Below are 16,179 nucleotides of genomic sequence, written 5' to 3'. Positions count from 1 at the left end.
GTGTGAGAAGGCTGGACAGCGAAGTTCAAGTGTCCACAGGAGAGGCACGGGGGTTACCAGATCTGCTCACTTGCATAAACGGACCGATCCCTTCTGCGCAATCGGACCCCAGGAAAGCAGCCTCCCTTTAAGGGCCTAGGAGCACGGCACTTTGAAAGTGCCCTCCTTGCCCAGACCCCGGGAGAAGTGAGGGGTGCGAAGGCGGAGCCACTGGGCTGGAGACACCCTCCGAAGGTCCGGCCCTCGGCTGCGTTCCTACTACCTTAGGGAGTTGGCGCGGGGAGCGGAATCACCCTCTCAATGAAAGGCAGATGTCCCTTTAAGGTTTGCTTCGCAGCTCGTGGACTTTAGCCTAAACAAGGACCCGCGAAGCTGGCTTTATTTGTCCATGTCTCGGACAGAGCCTGGGAGGCTGCCAGTGGGATTTCAGAGCCCGAGAGTGCGAACGGCGGGGAGATGTGGCAATCCCTCTGGGATGCGAGAAGCATGAATCGAACTTAGAGGGGCTGGTCGAAAACACAGGAAATCGCTGTGCTGCTCCCAGGCGCCGGGGCCAGCGGGGCCAGCGACTGAGACCCACGGCGGCGGGCGGAGTGGCCCAGAGCGACGCGGCTCCAGCGCGTGGTTTCGCCGAGTCCTTCCCTCCGATCCAGCGCGTCCCCTGGGCGCTGCAGCCGCTCCAACTATGGACCCCCGGCGCCGCGCCAGCCCAGGGGTCGCTGTCGCCTGCTGCTGGCTCCTCACCGGTGAGTGACCCTGCTTTTCTCTGAGCATCTCCTGTGCTCGAGACTCGAGACTAGGGGCTTAAAGTGGGGAGGGAGGCATGCAGAGCTTCGGCCCGGAGGGGAGAACGGAGCGCGGATCCACTTTCCGGCGCTCCAGGTACTCTGGGCAGGTTGGAGTACAGAAAGCAGTTTCTGCGTTTGGGTTTTGTTATGAATTACGTTTGATGTCGTTTCAAAACCTTCCACCCCAATGTTAGGCGGGAGCGGTGCTGAAAACTTTACAAGGTGGAACTGACTTTTCAAATTAAAGTTGTTTTGACAATATACGTGGTATTTTAGGACTTTGCTGATAGCTTCTACCTTCCTTTTCTTTTTTTTTTTTTTTTTTTTGAGGGAGGTAACTATCGGGCACCTGATTTATAATATGCAAAGTTCCTACCCTCAGGTTACTCAAGAGTGGGTATTATTCATTTTCTTGCTGTCACATACTCAAGATATTTTCTGCTACAAATGAGGAAAGGGAAGAATGCGAGGTAAAGTTGCCTCTTGTCTCGAAATGATGTTTCTGTGTTAAGACCCAGGAGAAGGAACCTATTGAAATTGAGGAAGGAATAGTGAACATTTACCTTGTAAATGTACCACACAGCCGACTAAATTTTTAAATGCAAAATATCGTATTGTTACTTGTGCATAAATAGATATCTTTCAGGAGAGACAAACACAGTGGAGATGCAAAATTACGTTCAATTTAGAAAAAAGGTTGAATCGTAGCATTTTCTAAGATTTTCCAAATGATTAACCCGTGGTCAGATCTTTTTTACCAGTTACTGACTGAGAGGGAAAAGTTGCAAGGGTGCAAGAAAGAGAAGGCAGATAGGGTGAAGCTTTGTGTGAAATGGGCCAATAATCCAAACAGTGGCAACTTCTGAACCACTTTACAGCCAGTGAATGGTTGACCTTATCAGCCACTGTCACTACCCTTTACATGTGTTTGACCTATGACTCCTCTCCAGCTCAAATTTTTTGGAGGTTGTTTGCATTTTTTTCTTGTTGTTGTGCAAAATATGAATGGTTTACTGACTACTCAAGTCGTACCTTTTTCATTTTACTAAATAAGTAGTCACTAATGAAGAAACGATCAAACGAGGTCTGCATATCCTCTAAAAAGACAATGAAACTTGAAAAAACAGAAACAAATTATAATTTCTTATACATATATATATATATATTTTAAATTCAACTACTTTATTTCCCCATGCCTAAAACAGCCACAAGTTGTATACTGTGGGTTTTCTGCAATTGTTGGGGGGTAATAAACCTTGCTAAATCCAAGAAGGAACTTAAAGGAAAATAATGCATACACGTTTCTAAATTACATTTAATTCTCTTTTGTGTGTATATATATATGTATTATATCTATATCTATACACATATATTATTCAATCATATTGAAATGTAGAGTTTAAAGTTATTATCTCAGAATCAACAGGTTCCTTATATGTGCTATATTTATGCCCATTTCACAACACAATAAGGATCTGAAATTTGACTTCTTCCTTTCCTTTGTTGGTTACCCTGTCAGTCATCATGTTGTCAGCTTCCTAACAAACTTCTCATCAATTCATAGAGTCCACAACTAATCTGGGGTCTTATCACCATACCCACCCTTGCACAGTACTGCAGAACTCATCATCTTGTCTTCATTCTGAACTTAACCTCTAATTCATCTTCTTAATACATAATTTTCATTATACCTTAGTCTTTAGTCAAAAATCTTTGGTGGTTGTTATCTTTCAGATAAAATTGAAAATTCTCAACTGACCTTTCAGGGTCTGCCCTAATCCAGCACCATCTGTCTCCTACTATGCCTCTATCAGTTTCCTATTACTGTTGTAACAAATTGCCACAGATTTACTGGCTTAAAACAAGACAAATTTACTATCTTACAGTTATGTGGGTCAGAAGCCTCACTAGGCTAAAATCAAGATGCAAGCAGGGCTGCATCTCTTCTGGAGGCTCTAGGGGAGAATCCATTTCCATGCCTTTTCCAGATTCTAGAGGCAACCTGCATTCCTTGGCTTGCAGCTCCACCTTTCATCTTCAAAGCCAGCAAAGCAGCATCTTCAAATCTTTTCCTGTGACTCTGCTTCATCATCACATCTCCTTCTTGTCTGACTCTGACCTTATTTCCTTCCTCCTATTAAAATCCTAATTACTTTGGGCTCACCTGAATAATCGAGGATAATCTCCCCATATCAAGATTCTTAATATAATCATATCTGCCAAATCCCTTTTGCCATATAAGGTAATATATTTGCAGGTCCAGGGATTAGGAAATGAAGATATTTGAGAGACCATTGTTCTGCCTACCAAAACCTCTGAACATAAACTGCCCCTGATAGGCAGTCCCACTTCCTTATTTCCCCCTAATCCTCATGCTCATTCTAGGACTGCGCATGTAATCTTGTTTTCTGCATCTAGAAGAGCACTCCACCCTTCTTTCTTACCACCCCCTGCCATCTAAACAAACTCTCCCCAGTCTTCAAAGCTGGGTTTACATCCCAACAACCACCTACCCAACAAACCATCCCAGTAAACTTCCCATTATATTTAGAATATTAGCTTGTATTAGCTTTTCCCAACATTTAAAAATGATTCATCAAGAAAGATGCCCTTCTCTAAGTCCAAATAAAGTCTTTATTGTTATTTTTTAAGCTTTAAAATTTATTTATTTTATTTTATTTATTTTTGGTTGTGTTGGGTCTTTGTTGCTGTGTGCGGGCTTTCTCAAGTTGTGGCGAGCGGGGCCTACTCTTCGCTGCAGTGCACAGGCTTCTCATCGCGGTGGCTTCTCTTGTCACGGAGCACAGGCTTTAGGTGTGTGGGCTTCAGTAGTTGTGGCTCACAGGCTCAGTAGTTGTGGCTTGCAGGCTCCAGAACACAGGCTTAGTAGCTGTGGTGCACGGGCTTAGTTGCTCCACAGCATGTGGGATCTTCCCGGACCAGGGCTCGAACCCGTATCCCCTGCATTGGCAGGTGAATTATTAACCACTGTGCCACCAGGGAAGCCCTTTATTGTTATTTTATATATGTCAAAGTCCCAGCAAAAAAACTAGCGGCATATATAAAGGATTTAACTGAAAAAAATTAAATCAAGGGACTGCTGGCAGAAGCATATAAAGGAACTGACAAAAGATGGCTGGAGCACGTAGAATGAGCAATAGTAGAAAGAAAGTACCTGAAGCAACGTGAGAAGAAGAGCCATTGCCGTTCCTAGGCCTGAGAAGGCAGCAGTGTCAGCTTGACTGTGAACTCTGGCTATGGGAGGGGGACCACTGGACAGGAGCTGTGGCCATAAGAAGAAGAATGCAGCTAGTGCCAAAGCTGAAGCATAGCAGGGAGAAAGCAGGGGAAATGAATACCCCTGCTTTTCCTTCTACCCCCTAATGCCTTGCCTGGCCATCCCATTGGCCATGTCCAAATGGCAGAATTCAAACTCTCAGGGGACAAGGGTCAAGACAAACAATAACAGAGAAATACTAGCACAACTTATTGCTGAAAGGCACATATTTTCTGAGAATGTATTAGGTAAGAGGCCCTGTGCCAAGAATTTTGCACATATTACATTTTAATCTCAAAAAAGGGAAAATTCTGGAACTATTATCCATATTTTAGAGATGAACAAACCAAAATACTAAGAGGCTAATTTGACCAAAGTCACCCAATTAATAAACTGCAAAGCCTGTTCAGATCTCTCATGCTCTGAAATAATATACCAGGCTGTCTAAATGTAAGTCCATTTCTCTCTTGCTCAGCCCTCTAAATGTTAAATCCAAGCATAATTGTCTAAAAGACTTTGATAAAAATCTAATTAATGGTGAAGTGAGTCTGTTATTTCCATGACTTTTAGGTATATAGTGAAATTAGATGATGTCCCTCCCTACATTAATTGTAACTCAAATAAGACAACTATCTCTGGTTATTAAGAATACAAATATAGAATTATCCCTAATTGAGTTACATATCTTTCCTCCCTAGAAACATTTTATTTAGCCTGAAAGCAGGAGTCTTCTTTTGTGACTTTTTTCACAGGCAAGATTTCCTATTCTAAAAGAAGTGAGCTAATGGCTGGATATGGAAGTCAGCCACCTACCCATAACAAAGAAATGACCTCCAATGACACACAATGAAAGACAGTGAAAATATTTAAGTCAATATATGATGTCTGTAAAGGCAGCGATAAATTCATAGGACTTTTGTTTGTTTAATAAATAGACAGCGACAGTAGCAATAAAATATATATGCCGAACTAGTTTGCCTATTTTTCTTCCCTGCTGTCATGATGCTATTTTGATGCATGAGCTCTTGGACCACCACTTATAACTGTGGATCTTACTTCCTTAGATGGATGTTCTTCTACCTGTGTTCCAACACCTAAACCCAACAAACTTCTCACTGGATTAGAACTTGCTGAATTTTAATATGCCCTTTAAGTATTTCATAAAATAAAGGAGCTCATGTTTTAAATATATTCAGAAAACTAGGCATCAAAATGCTATTCTTTACCTACACTGCTCTTCTGTGGTATGAAATACAAAATAGTGTATCTGAATTCATGTTAGGAAATTGAGATGAAAGATATTTGGAACTGTTGTCACAATGCTAAAGTCAGAATACGTTGCCTATTCAGAGCGGTCTGTGACTGGAGAATTGTATTTGCTCTCAAAGCAGGTACAGTAGAGTATCAACAGATGGAAATGAGCTGAATATATTCTCATCCTCATGATTATTAAGCTTCTTTCAGCTCCTCTATTGTGCCAGCTCCTCTGCAGTCTCCAAGCTTTTGCATAAGCAGTTACACTGCTACTGGTCCTCAAGTCCCCATATGAATGTGATTTCCAAGAACCCACTGGAGTAGATTGGAACCCCTCCCCCAGAGATTTGTAGGCCCTTAGCACTTTTGCTTCTACAGTATACCACATATTAAAATTAAACATCTAATTGTCTGTTTTCCCAGCTCCCTGTATGCTCTGTGAGGATAGGGTCTTTGTTCATTATCTCTACCATCTTAGAATAATAGTCACTTGAAAATTTGTTATTGAACGAGTCACAAAAGACTAAACTACAGACAAACTCATAAAATACTTAAGGGGTCAGGTTGTCGCTTTTAATTATATCCCCACCTGGAATATTTCCATCTACCCATATTTATATCTAACTGAATGGAAGACACCATAACTGAATGATGCACCGTTATTTTATGTACTATTAAGAAAGAAAAGTACTGCCAATCCAATTATAATTGCTAAATGGTTAGATGCCTCCAAGTTTCAAGAGATGTTGAAATGTGGGAAAATATACATCTGAAAATTATAATAAATAACATGCAGTATATCTACATGCAATTTTCTATCACGTTTCTTTGTACTTTTAAAACATGCATCATAAGATTTCAGACACACTTCTTCTAGGTACAAAGATATGAACATTGTCCCCCTTCTCAGTTCTCTTCCAGAGCCAAATCTGTATCTAATTGAGGGGATAATTGCTCCTCTGGCACCAGCAACCTCACCAGATCCCAAGAGCAGACCTTCCTCTGAATACTCTCCCTTTAAAAAGGAAGCTTCAGGAGGAGAAAGGTGACAATAAAAGTAATAAAAAAATGTTCCAGGTCACAGGATCAATAGTGCTAGTTTTGGCAAGCTCTAACGTCTCTAATATTCTATCATATTGGTGGTTAGAGCTAGGGCCATGTATATTTGAAGGGACCTAATTTTTATCTAACGTCTTCTATAACTTAAAAGGAAGATGAAAAAGTCAACTAAATCTTAAAAGGAGATTACAATATATGTACTGGTTAGTATTAAGAATTCATTTTATGTGCAAAAGCATTAATATTGTTTTATCCAAATGTAGAGCTCTATAAACAAATTGAGAAATCTGATTTGAAAAATCATTATAATTCAAATATTAAAAGGAGTGAAGACATATGCTTTTTTCTATGAACTATCTGAGATCTGCTGAAATAAATGTAAATTCTTAAATTTAAATAGGACACTTAAATCAATCACATTATAACCTCAAATGATTAAGATGAATGGTCTGCATATTTTATTATAAATCCTATACTATTAATACAAATTACAAGGTACTTTCAAAATTTTCTTATTACCTATATACTTTTAGTTTGCCAAGTACTACAGTTTGAAAATGCATGGGTATTGACCAGTTCCTAAAATTATATATTTTATTGTAATATTTTTAATAAAATGATCCTGTACTGTACAGAGATTCATACAAACAGGAACATCCCCACACACACACTTTTGTTGATAAAATTATTTATTTGGTAGGAGCTTTGTATTGTTCTGTGACAGTTGCAAGTAAGTATTTTTAATCACAGGAATTTAGATAGTAAGTGAGTACAGCAAGTTCCTTTAAAAAAGAGGAAAAAAAAAAAAACCTTTACCTTTTCCCTTTCACCATTTTGCCTGAATTAGCTGAATAGCCCTCCCTGTTGACCACTAACTTTGCCTATGGAGGTCACATAGGCATCTTTGTACAATCTAAGGTTAGCACATTCTCTCTAAGTAAACTATTGCTATTTTCACTAAATATTTATAATCAGAGTGCTAGCTATTTATTTTGTAAAGATGATTTTCCAAACCAAGTATAATAAAACTAATTGTCATCATACATTATTTTTGAACACTTTAAGACCTTTTCCTCGTTAAGATGTGTTTAAAAATTAATCATTTTCTTATCTATGTATGGATTATCTCAAAAAACTGAAATAGGTTTACAGAAACTTACTTTAAGAGTAATCTTCTTTTTAAATTGTTAGTAACATTATAAAACAGAATGTGACTTCTTAATTTTAGGATATCAGTGATAGACAAATCAAAAACTCTGAATTAAAGGAGAAATAAAGCTTGTAAAGCCATGTCTTGGAAGCCTTGAATGCCAGGGAATTTGGATTTTAATTAATAGGGAATGAGAACCCCAAATAACTCGAAAGTGTAATGACTGATCTAGAAAGACTAAGTTATAACACAAAATCTAGGAGAAAAACACCTGATCATTCAAGAACAAGCTCAAGTTACTAAAAAGAAAATTCTATTACAGACGTTTCAGATTAAATAATTCTGTGAAAAGTTTTGTAGTATGTTCAATCACTGAAGCACATTTATATTTAAAAAGACAGCCCAAAGCAGTGTGCCTCATAATTAAAACAAACAAACAAAAGAACCACAGAATCAACAGTCTATGGGGGTTTCCCATAGATTCTCAATGTAGAAGTATGTGTGTATTTTTCTAAAGTAGAATATTAGATCTTTCTCAAGAATTACAACGGTGACCTAGGCTGAGCAAAAGGAATATTACATTAAAAAGAATATAAGGACTGTTTTAAAGTAATAAAAGAGCAAGGAAGGGACCTTCCTTTCAAATGCCCTAGGTTGGTTCCTAAGCTGTGAGTCTTTCTTTAACTGGCAAAGGTGAGAGTTAAGGGGAAATGGCAGTGGGTAATAGCACATAATCTTTGGGGTTGCAGAGATGATTTCAAGCATCCATAAATGTAGAATTGTGTCAGTGGAAAGAGAAAGTGTGGAATTAAGCAGACCTGGATTTGAATGCTGGTTATGTGATCTTGAATACATTTCTTAACTTCTCTGTAATTCATTTTCTTCATCTATGTATGAGGATAACAAATATTTACCTTACAGGTGAGGACTAGAAAAAGCATAGGAAAGTACCAAGTGAATATTCAGTAAGTGATAGCTCTTCAGTAAAAACCTAACATTTATTAAGGTCCCTGTGTGCCTATCACTGTGATTCTGTGGTTTTCGATCCTTGGCAGATTTTTCAAGAGGAGGATGATTATACTTAGAAAGGTGATCAAGGAGCTTAGCAAGCACCTTTTAAAAAGATACATGTCCTTTGGAGACACAAGCCATACTCACACTTTAGTGTGATCAGTTCCTTGCTCAGTGAAAAGCTGCTGGGTTCTCCTGGAAGTAGAAGGCGGCAGTCTGAGTTAGGAACTTTGGAAGGGCACTCAGTATGATAGGAAGGTGGGGAAGGAAGGAGGTACAGAAAGAGGAGGGAGAAGAGAGGCCACAAAATATTGGTTCTAATTTACACTAGAGCTTTGGAGGGGACCTATGTATCCCCTGACAATCTCTGAGGAAGTTAATTGAGATCTGAGTATCAACACTTGTGCCAACATCATATTGCTCCCTTTCATCCCCGTCTCACCAGTTCAGGATGGTAAGCTTCCCTTTAAATGCCATACGCAATAAGATAGGAAGGCGAATGGGGAAGATTTGTGCCCTCTTCTCTCCAACCCATCTTAACTCTCAAGAAAACTTTGGTAGGCTTTTTCTATTCACTGGTCCTTTTAAGAGGCAAGCCCCACTTCCAAACTCCCCCGCCTCTCCTTCCCCCCCAAAATGTTAAGTGACGTAAGGTTTTTCTTAGCAATGAATTCTGTAGCTATTCAATCAAGGTCGGTCATAGTAGAACAGTCCTTCCCCACTTCCCCAATCCTCAGCTCTCAGCTCAGCTTTGACAGTGAAGATCCCGCCCTAAACTACCGAGACCCAATTCCCCCCCGTAAACATTTCACAGGCTACTGAGCTGCGGAAAGCTGAGTCTGCCAACCTTGGATTCTGGGATTCTCAGGACATCAGATCAAGCAACTGAGAGGTCCATCCAGGGGTAAATTCCACAGATGGTTTCTTCTTTCTCTGGGATCAATGTTCTAACATCTGGGTTAATCAGATCACTTGGTTAATTAAAAGCAGAAAACAGCTGGGCACGTTACTCACGGCCCAGACGCACCATGACCAGTCGTTCTTAAGAAACAGCTTCAGGACAGACCAGCTCCAAAAAGCGTGTGGCGTCTGAGTGCGGATAAGGCAGGCGCAAAGCGGGCCGTAGTTTGGACCTTGGGGCCAAGTCTGCACTTTTCTGAGTTCCTTTTACTTTTCCGTAAGTTTTGAAATTGCATTTACCCGGCGGGAGAAGGTGTAGCGTGGCAACCGCACACAGCTGAAAAAAATATATACGTTTGCACTCACAAACTCCCCAGATTCTTCACAAACAGGGGTGGAAGAGAAAACTTAGGACGTCCAAGTTCAGCATTAATACGAATGACTCGCCAGCAAATATTCCGTACACTTCCCTCGGGTCGTTTATTCTCCGTGAAACACCTCCCGGCTTAGTGCGCCTGCGCACGCGCAAGCTGCGGCCCCGCCTCCCCGTTGCGGACGTAAAACGTGCGCCGGGAGGCAGGACGTGGGCTGCGCCTGCGCCTTTACTGCATCGGCCTCTTGATGTGTACGGCGGCTGGAACCACGGAGAAGGTGTTCGCCGGTGTCTCTTGCGCGCGCGCCCCGAGACCACGAAAAGGAAGGGCTAAAGTAAGTGTAGCCCCCAGCCGCTAGAGTCATATATATAGAGTGTTTCCTTCCCGCCAGGCAAGTGCCTGTAGGAACCGGACCCCGTCCCCTTCACGGCCTAAACTTTCCCCTCCCTACCCCTTTCCTTGTGGCGGTCCCCTCGGTTCCTCTTGTTCTGGCAGTGAGCCCCTGCCAAGATCATGAAGCTCGTGAGGAAGGACATTGAGAAAGACAATGCGGGCCAGGTGACCCTGGTTCCCGAGGAACCTGAGGACATGTGGCACACCTACAATCTAGTGCAGGTGGGCGACAGCTTGCGCGCCTCCACCATCCGCAAGGTACAAACGGAGTCCTCCACGGGCAGCGTAGGGAGCAACCGGGTCCGCACTACCCTCACTCTCTGCGTGGAGGCCATCGACTTCGACTCTCAAGCCTGCCAGCTGCGGGTCAAGGGGACTAACATCCAGGAGAATGAGTATGTAAAGATGGGGGCTTACCACACCATCGAGCTGGAGCCCAACCGCCAGTTCACCCTGGCCAAGAAACAGTGGGACAGTGTGGTTCTGGAGCGCATCGAGCAAGCCTGTGACCCAGCCTGGAGCGCTGATGTAGCGGCTGTGGTGATGCAGGAAGGCCTCGCTCATATCTGCTTAGTCACTCCCAGCATGACCCTCACTCGGGCCAAGGTGGAAGTGAACATCCCTAGGAAACGGAAAGGCAACTGCTCCCAGCACGACCGGGCCTTGGAGCGGTTCTATGAACAGGTGGTCCAGGCCATCCAGCGCCACATACACTTTGATGTTGTAAAGTGCGTCCTGGTGGCCAGCCCAGGATTTGTGAGGGAGCAGTTCTGCGACTACATGTTTCAACAAGCAGTGAAGACGGACAACAAAGTGCTCCTGGAAAACCGGTCCAAATTCCTTCAGGTAAAACAGTCTTACCCAGGGATAATTAAGAATGGGCAGAGGGGTTTATGTAAATGACTCCTAAAGTTTTAGAACTAGGAAAAGTACAAGAGGAGGAAGGTTTAACTTGACGGGGATTGTAAGTGAGATCATGAAATGAAAAGAGACTAGCAAATTGATATAGTAAACTTGGCTTAAATCCTTAAACATATAAAGCCTTACCAGTGTTTTTGGCCTGAGGTCATTGTGGGCTGTTTAATGGGTACTCTAAGAGATCTTTTGTCTAACTTTTGTAATTGTGATTCTAGGTACATGCCTCCTCTGGACACAAGTACTCCCTGAAAGAGGCCCTTTGTGACCCTACAGTAGCTAGCCGCCTTTCAGACACTAAAGCCGCTGGGGAAGTAAAAGCCTTGGATGACTTCTATAAAATGTTACAACATGAACCTGACCGAGCTTTTTATGGACTCAAGCAGGTGGAGAAGGCCAATGAGGCCATGGCAATTGACACATTGCTCATCAGCGATGAGCTCTTCAGGCACCAGGATGTAGCCACACGGAGCCGGTACGTGCGGCTGGTGGACAGTGTGAAGGAGAACGCAGGTTCTGTTAGGATCTTCTCCAGTCTTCATGTGTCTGGGGAACAGCTCAGCCAGTTGACTGGGATAGCTGCCATTCTTCGCTTCCCTGTCCCTGAACTCTCTGACCAAGAGGATGATTCCAGTTCTGAAGAAGATTAATGATTGGAACTAATAATCGAGACAACCTGTGTCTCACTCCTTCACTGTTAGATTTTCTTAGCATCCTTGTGACAGAAAGCTGCGAAAGTGGCACTTTGTGATTCTTACAGGAGTTTCTCATGTATTTGGTCACACTAGGTGATCTGTGGTTGGCAGGACATGTATTCAAACTGAACAATAAAAGGAAATAATCTCCATGTATTACCATCTTTATTAATTGGGAAATTTTTTTTCAGAATTATGAGTTATTCGCAGTACTTAGAAATATTTTGTATATTTAAAACGAATGCCCGTATATTCTTTGGAATAGACTGTAAAATCCCATACTGCATGCTTTGAAGTAGTTTTCCTTAGGAAAAGCTTTTTAATATCTCATCTTCAGTTTACATTGTTTATTTTAATTCGTCATGGTGTTCTTACACTGGTTTTCTTAATGATCCTTTTCTCCCCATTTCCCCCCACATTCCATTTTTTAAAATTTATTTGCTATTTTAAATGATAGCTAAATAATTTGAAGACTTTTTTTGAGGACAACTTTAAAATGTGTTTTTCTTAAGAGACTTGTTAAACCAATCATGTTAAAAGTAACAAGGTGGGATTTTTTTGCTTTAGAACAAATCGTAATTGCTTCAGAGGAGAACTTAATTAGTTATATTTAGGTCATTGAGCTTTGGTCTGCTAAGGATTCTCAGGATAATCTATTTAAGGTACCTTTATTTTTAAAATGAGGCTAAGGTATGTGATTTGCTTATGGGCTATTAGTGGCAAACCTAGAAGTAGTCCCCAGTCTGGACTTGGGTTCTTTGCACTGCTACATCATTTATGTATTTATTTTTTGGCTTATCATAGTTAAATACTTAATGCTACCTTGAATTTGTATTTGCTTTTACATTCTTAGTGGACTTTCTCTACGTGCTATTTTAGGGGTGAGAAAGCCTGTTCAGAAAGTTTAAGTCACATCATTAGTATGTGGCAGTTGATTTGTACTCCAGCTCTTTACCATACTTAGGGAATTTCGGCAAATAGCTGAGAGTTTAAAATATTTTCATTATTTTTTCCAAGAGTTAGGGAGGGGGCCTTGAAATGTAATTGCATCTTGACCTTTTACACATCTCAGCTTAGCAAAATAATTAGGAAAGGCCTTATGAAGAACGAGTGAAAATTCAGTCTGTAACTCCAGGATCAGTGGTGCCTGCTTCAAATAAGGACACTAAGTAAACTTTTGCTTGTCCTGTGTCTGAGCCTTTCTCCTGTTGTAAGTGCCAGGTTGGGGGATTATTTTTTTTAAACTTCCTAACTAATCTGAACCTTTTTATCTGTAGTTAGGGGTAGACACCTCCATATACTTTAAAACCACATTTTTATATGTCTATTGTACTTTCTAATCAAAATAATTCAGATTGTCGTTTCGTTATAATTCATGAATATTTAAGATATCATTACAAGTATGTCATTAATAATTTGGTAGGAGTGTAGATATGAAGTCACTAAGATTCTTAATGTTAGAACCTGATTGATAATGCATCATATTCTCAGGAAGAATTTGGAGATTTGGGGCCTCGTGCTCATAATCTATGCAGAACTGGTTATTCCTCGCTGTTATCCTTGGTAATAAAAGCCAGGGGAAATAAAAGCTTATGGTAAGTCTAACCAATACATTTTAGGACATAAGTTCTCAAATTTAGCTGCCTCTTAGCTTCACCTTGGGAGTTTTAAAAACTCTATACCCAGACTGGACCCCAGACTAAATAACCTTACCCCCCTAGCAATGCTGGAGTGTTTTTTTAAAATTATTATTAAAGCTCCCAGGTGATTCCAATAGGCATCAAAACTGAGACCCTTGATTCAGGCCTTGCTATTCAAAAGTGTGGTCCATGGACCAGCAGCATCCCCTGAGAGCTTGTTAGAAACTGGAATCCAGGGCTGTACACTAAACCTATTGAATTGCAATCTGTATCTTAACATCTCCAGTTGATCGCTGTGTATAATCAAAGCTGATAAACATAAGCAATAGCTTATTCTCCCTGTGCTAGTTAATCTCTGCCTAGGGTTGCCAGCCATAGAGAAAAAGATTTGAGTTTTAAGAGAGCTAAACTGCCAATATTCAATTAAATTATCTATAAAACTCTAAATGAAAGCCTGTTTATATGTCTATAACATATTTAAAATATCTTTAAGAATTTGTATTTTTAAAAAGTTACATATTATACCAATACCATTATCAAGAGTATAAATCTTCCTAGATGCATAGGTGTAAATATCAAAATAGTGATAGGAGCATATAAAATACAAAATTAATTCAAATAATTAGTTTTTACTATTCTATAGAAAACAAAATGAACCATAGGTCTCTGGAAATCATATGCAGTAGTTTAATTCCAATTGCTCTTCATTAATAAGGAATGACTATGGTAACAAATGGAAACACTGTCAATAACATACCTCTCAAATTAATGCAATGTTGTACTGTAAGTTTCCATTTACCATAAGGTGCTTGTTGTAAACAAAGATTGCTACCCTCACTAGGCTCAATAAATGAGAAGTTTGCAATTTGGTTCATTTTGTTCCAGATATGATACATATAAAATTACGTTTTGCTATTCCTGGTCTATTATATGTTAAATATTTTGCTAATTTTAAGTCTGCGCAGTTGATGCTGGATTTCACTTTCATTACTCCCTTACATACAAGTTGGATTCCCCCCCACCCCCAGGTGCCACTAGAATAGCTTTGTAAAGCTAATTTTCTTTTATCTCGTTACTTTCAGTCATTAACTTTAGTTTCCTTTTTTAATCCCTGTAACCAGATATCAAACTCACAGTATCTTTAACAGAAGTGACTCATAATTTCTGCAGTTCATATATTCTGGAACTGAAATTCTCTTTGCTGCTAAAAAAAAGTACACGGATGAAATGGTGTATATGTGAATTCCGCAAAGTAGAAGCTGTTTGTTGGGAAGGTACTATTTTGCTTTTAAATCAGATGGTTTTCCAAGTAGATAAAACTGGCAGTTTGTATTCAGTATCGGGATATGTTGAATTACATGTTGAAAAGGGGTTTCTAAGGTGTTTCTTAGAGTTTGAGTAGAGAGAAATTCTTTCGCCTGTGGCCAGAGCTTAGATATGAGGCATCCATATTTATATTACACCAGTCATCAAGGGCAGTACATTTAATTTTATCCGTTCATTTTTTTAGTACCTGTTTGAACCCAGTACTGAGCTGGGTTTAGGGAAGAAACACGTAAACAAATCACTGGATAAAAGTAACTTGTAGAAAGTATGAGAGGGCACAATGTTGCAAGGGGTCGCTTTTAGAAGGAACTTTATAGAGCAAGAGCCAGTAAATGTACTTAAAATGATAAACCTGGAGAGGTTATCAGGAAGAGGAGGAGGGCGGGGCAAGCGTGCTAATCACATCAGACCCTCCATGCCACAATAAAGAGTAGGTTCGACCATTATGAGAAACCACTGAAAAGTTTAAACAGGAGAATGGCATGATAAAATTTGCATTTCACAAATATCACTGTTTGGCAGCATAAAGGATGCATTGGAGGAGGCAAGATTGGAGGCAAGGAGACAGATTAAGAGAACACTTATTAGAAAAATTTAAGAGGAAAATGATGATGGTCTAAACAAAGGCAGTAAGAATGAAAAGTCAAGAGGAGGTATTAGGAGATAGGCTCAGGGAAGTGAGGTTTGTTCAGAGTTATGGAAGGAGTAGAGTCTAGGGGTAAATCGCAGGGTTTTTTTCTTGACTGGTGGGAGATATTAGGGCATAATTCAGACACAGGAAAAATAAGAAGAGAAGCTGACTTGCAAGGAAAAACAATAAGTTCAGTTTGGAATCTGGTTTGAAGTGCCTGTGGGACATCTGTAATGCTTTTCCACCAGACTGTTATATGCTTACTTACTCCCTTCAGGTTTTTGCTCAAAATATCACCACCTCCATGAAGTTTTCCTAAACCAGCCTTTTTAAAAAATGTACCTTCTCCAAGATTCCCTTATCCTTCCTTGTCTTATTTTTCTCTGTAACGCTTAATTTCACTTAGTTGTTTTGCTTATCATCTATCTAGAATGTAAGCTCCAGGAAGGCAGAGATTATTGTCTGTTAGGTCATTGCTGTATCTCCAATGCTAAGAACAAACCCTGGTACAGAGTAGACGCTCCAAAAAAAAAAAAAAAAGATGACTAAATGAATGACCGAATGAATCAATCTCCAGAAGAAGGTCCCTTAGGCAGTTGTGCATACAGTTCTGAAGTTCAGGAAAAAGCATTTGGCCGGGGATAATAATACAAGAAATGTTCAGCATATAAGCAGACCAGAAATCATGGAGAAAAAAAAATGAACTAGTAAGTATTAGTAAAACTAGAAATAAAAGAGGGCCAGGCATCAAAGCATAGGGAAACAG

The 16,179-nt window shown here is 40.3% G+C and overlaps 2 protein-coding genes across 4 annotated transcripts in view; both read left to right on the top strand.

The window, feature by feature from the left end:
* The first annotated feature begins 20 nt into the window (after positions 1-20).
* Positions 21-16,179, top strand: part of ITGA1 (integrin subunit alpha 1) — a 191,179-nt gene continuing 175,020 nt past the window's right edge. The window contains exon 1 of one of the 3 annotated variants that reach the window (XM_032625791.1): positions 21-746. In XM_032625791.1, coding sequence (XP_032481682.1) covers positions 686-746 — 61 coding nt within the window. In that variant the 5' untranslated portion in view covers positions 21-685. The remainder of the gene's footprint in view (positions 747-16,179) is intronic. The other 2 variants (XM_032625792.1, XM_032625793.1) reach the window with 2 other exon arrangements.
* PELO (pelota mRNA surveillance and ribosome rescue factor) lies at positions 37-14,103 on the top strand. Its single transcript, XM_032625795.1, has 3 exons — positions 37-746; positions 9,354-11,052; positions 11,340-14,103. The coding sequence occupies exons 2-3, from the start codon at positions 10,327-10,329 to the stop codon at positions 11,769-11,771; spliced, it is 1,158 nt and encodes a 385-aa protein (XP_032481686.1). The 5' UTR covers positions 37-746; positions 9,354-10,326; the 3' UTR covers positions 11,772-14,103.

This window comes from Phocoena sinus, chromosome 3 (assembly GCF_008692025.1).
Source record: "Phocoena sinus isolate mPhoSin1 chromosome 3, mPhoSin1.pri, whole genome shotgun sequence".
Classification (NCBI taxonomy): domain Eukaryota; kingdom Metazoa; phylum Chordata; class Mammalia; order Artiodactyla; family Phocoenidae; genus Phocoena; species Phocoena sinus.
The sequence above is the reverse complement of the archived record's forward strand: the minus strand, read 5'-3'. Positions and strand labels throughout refer to the sequence as shown.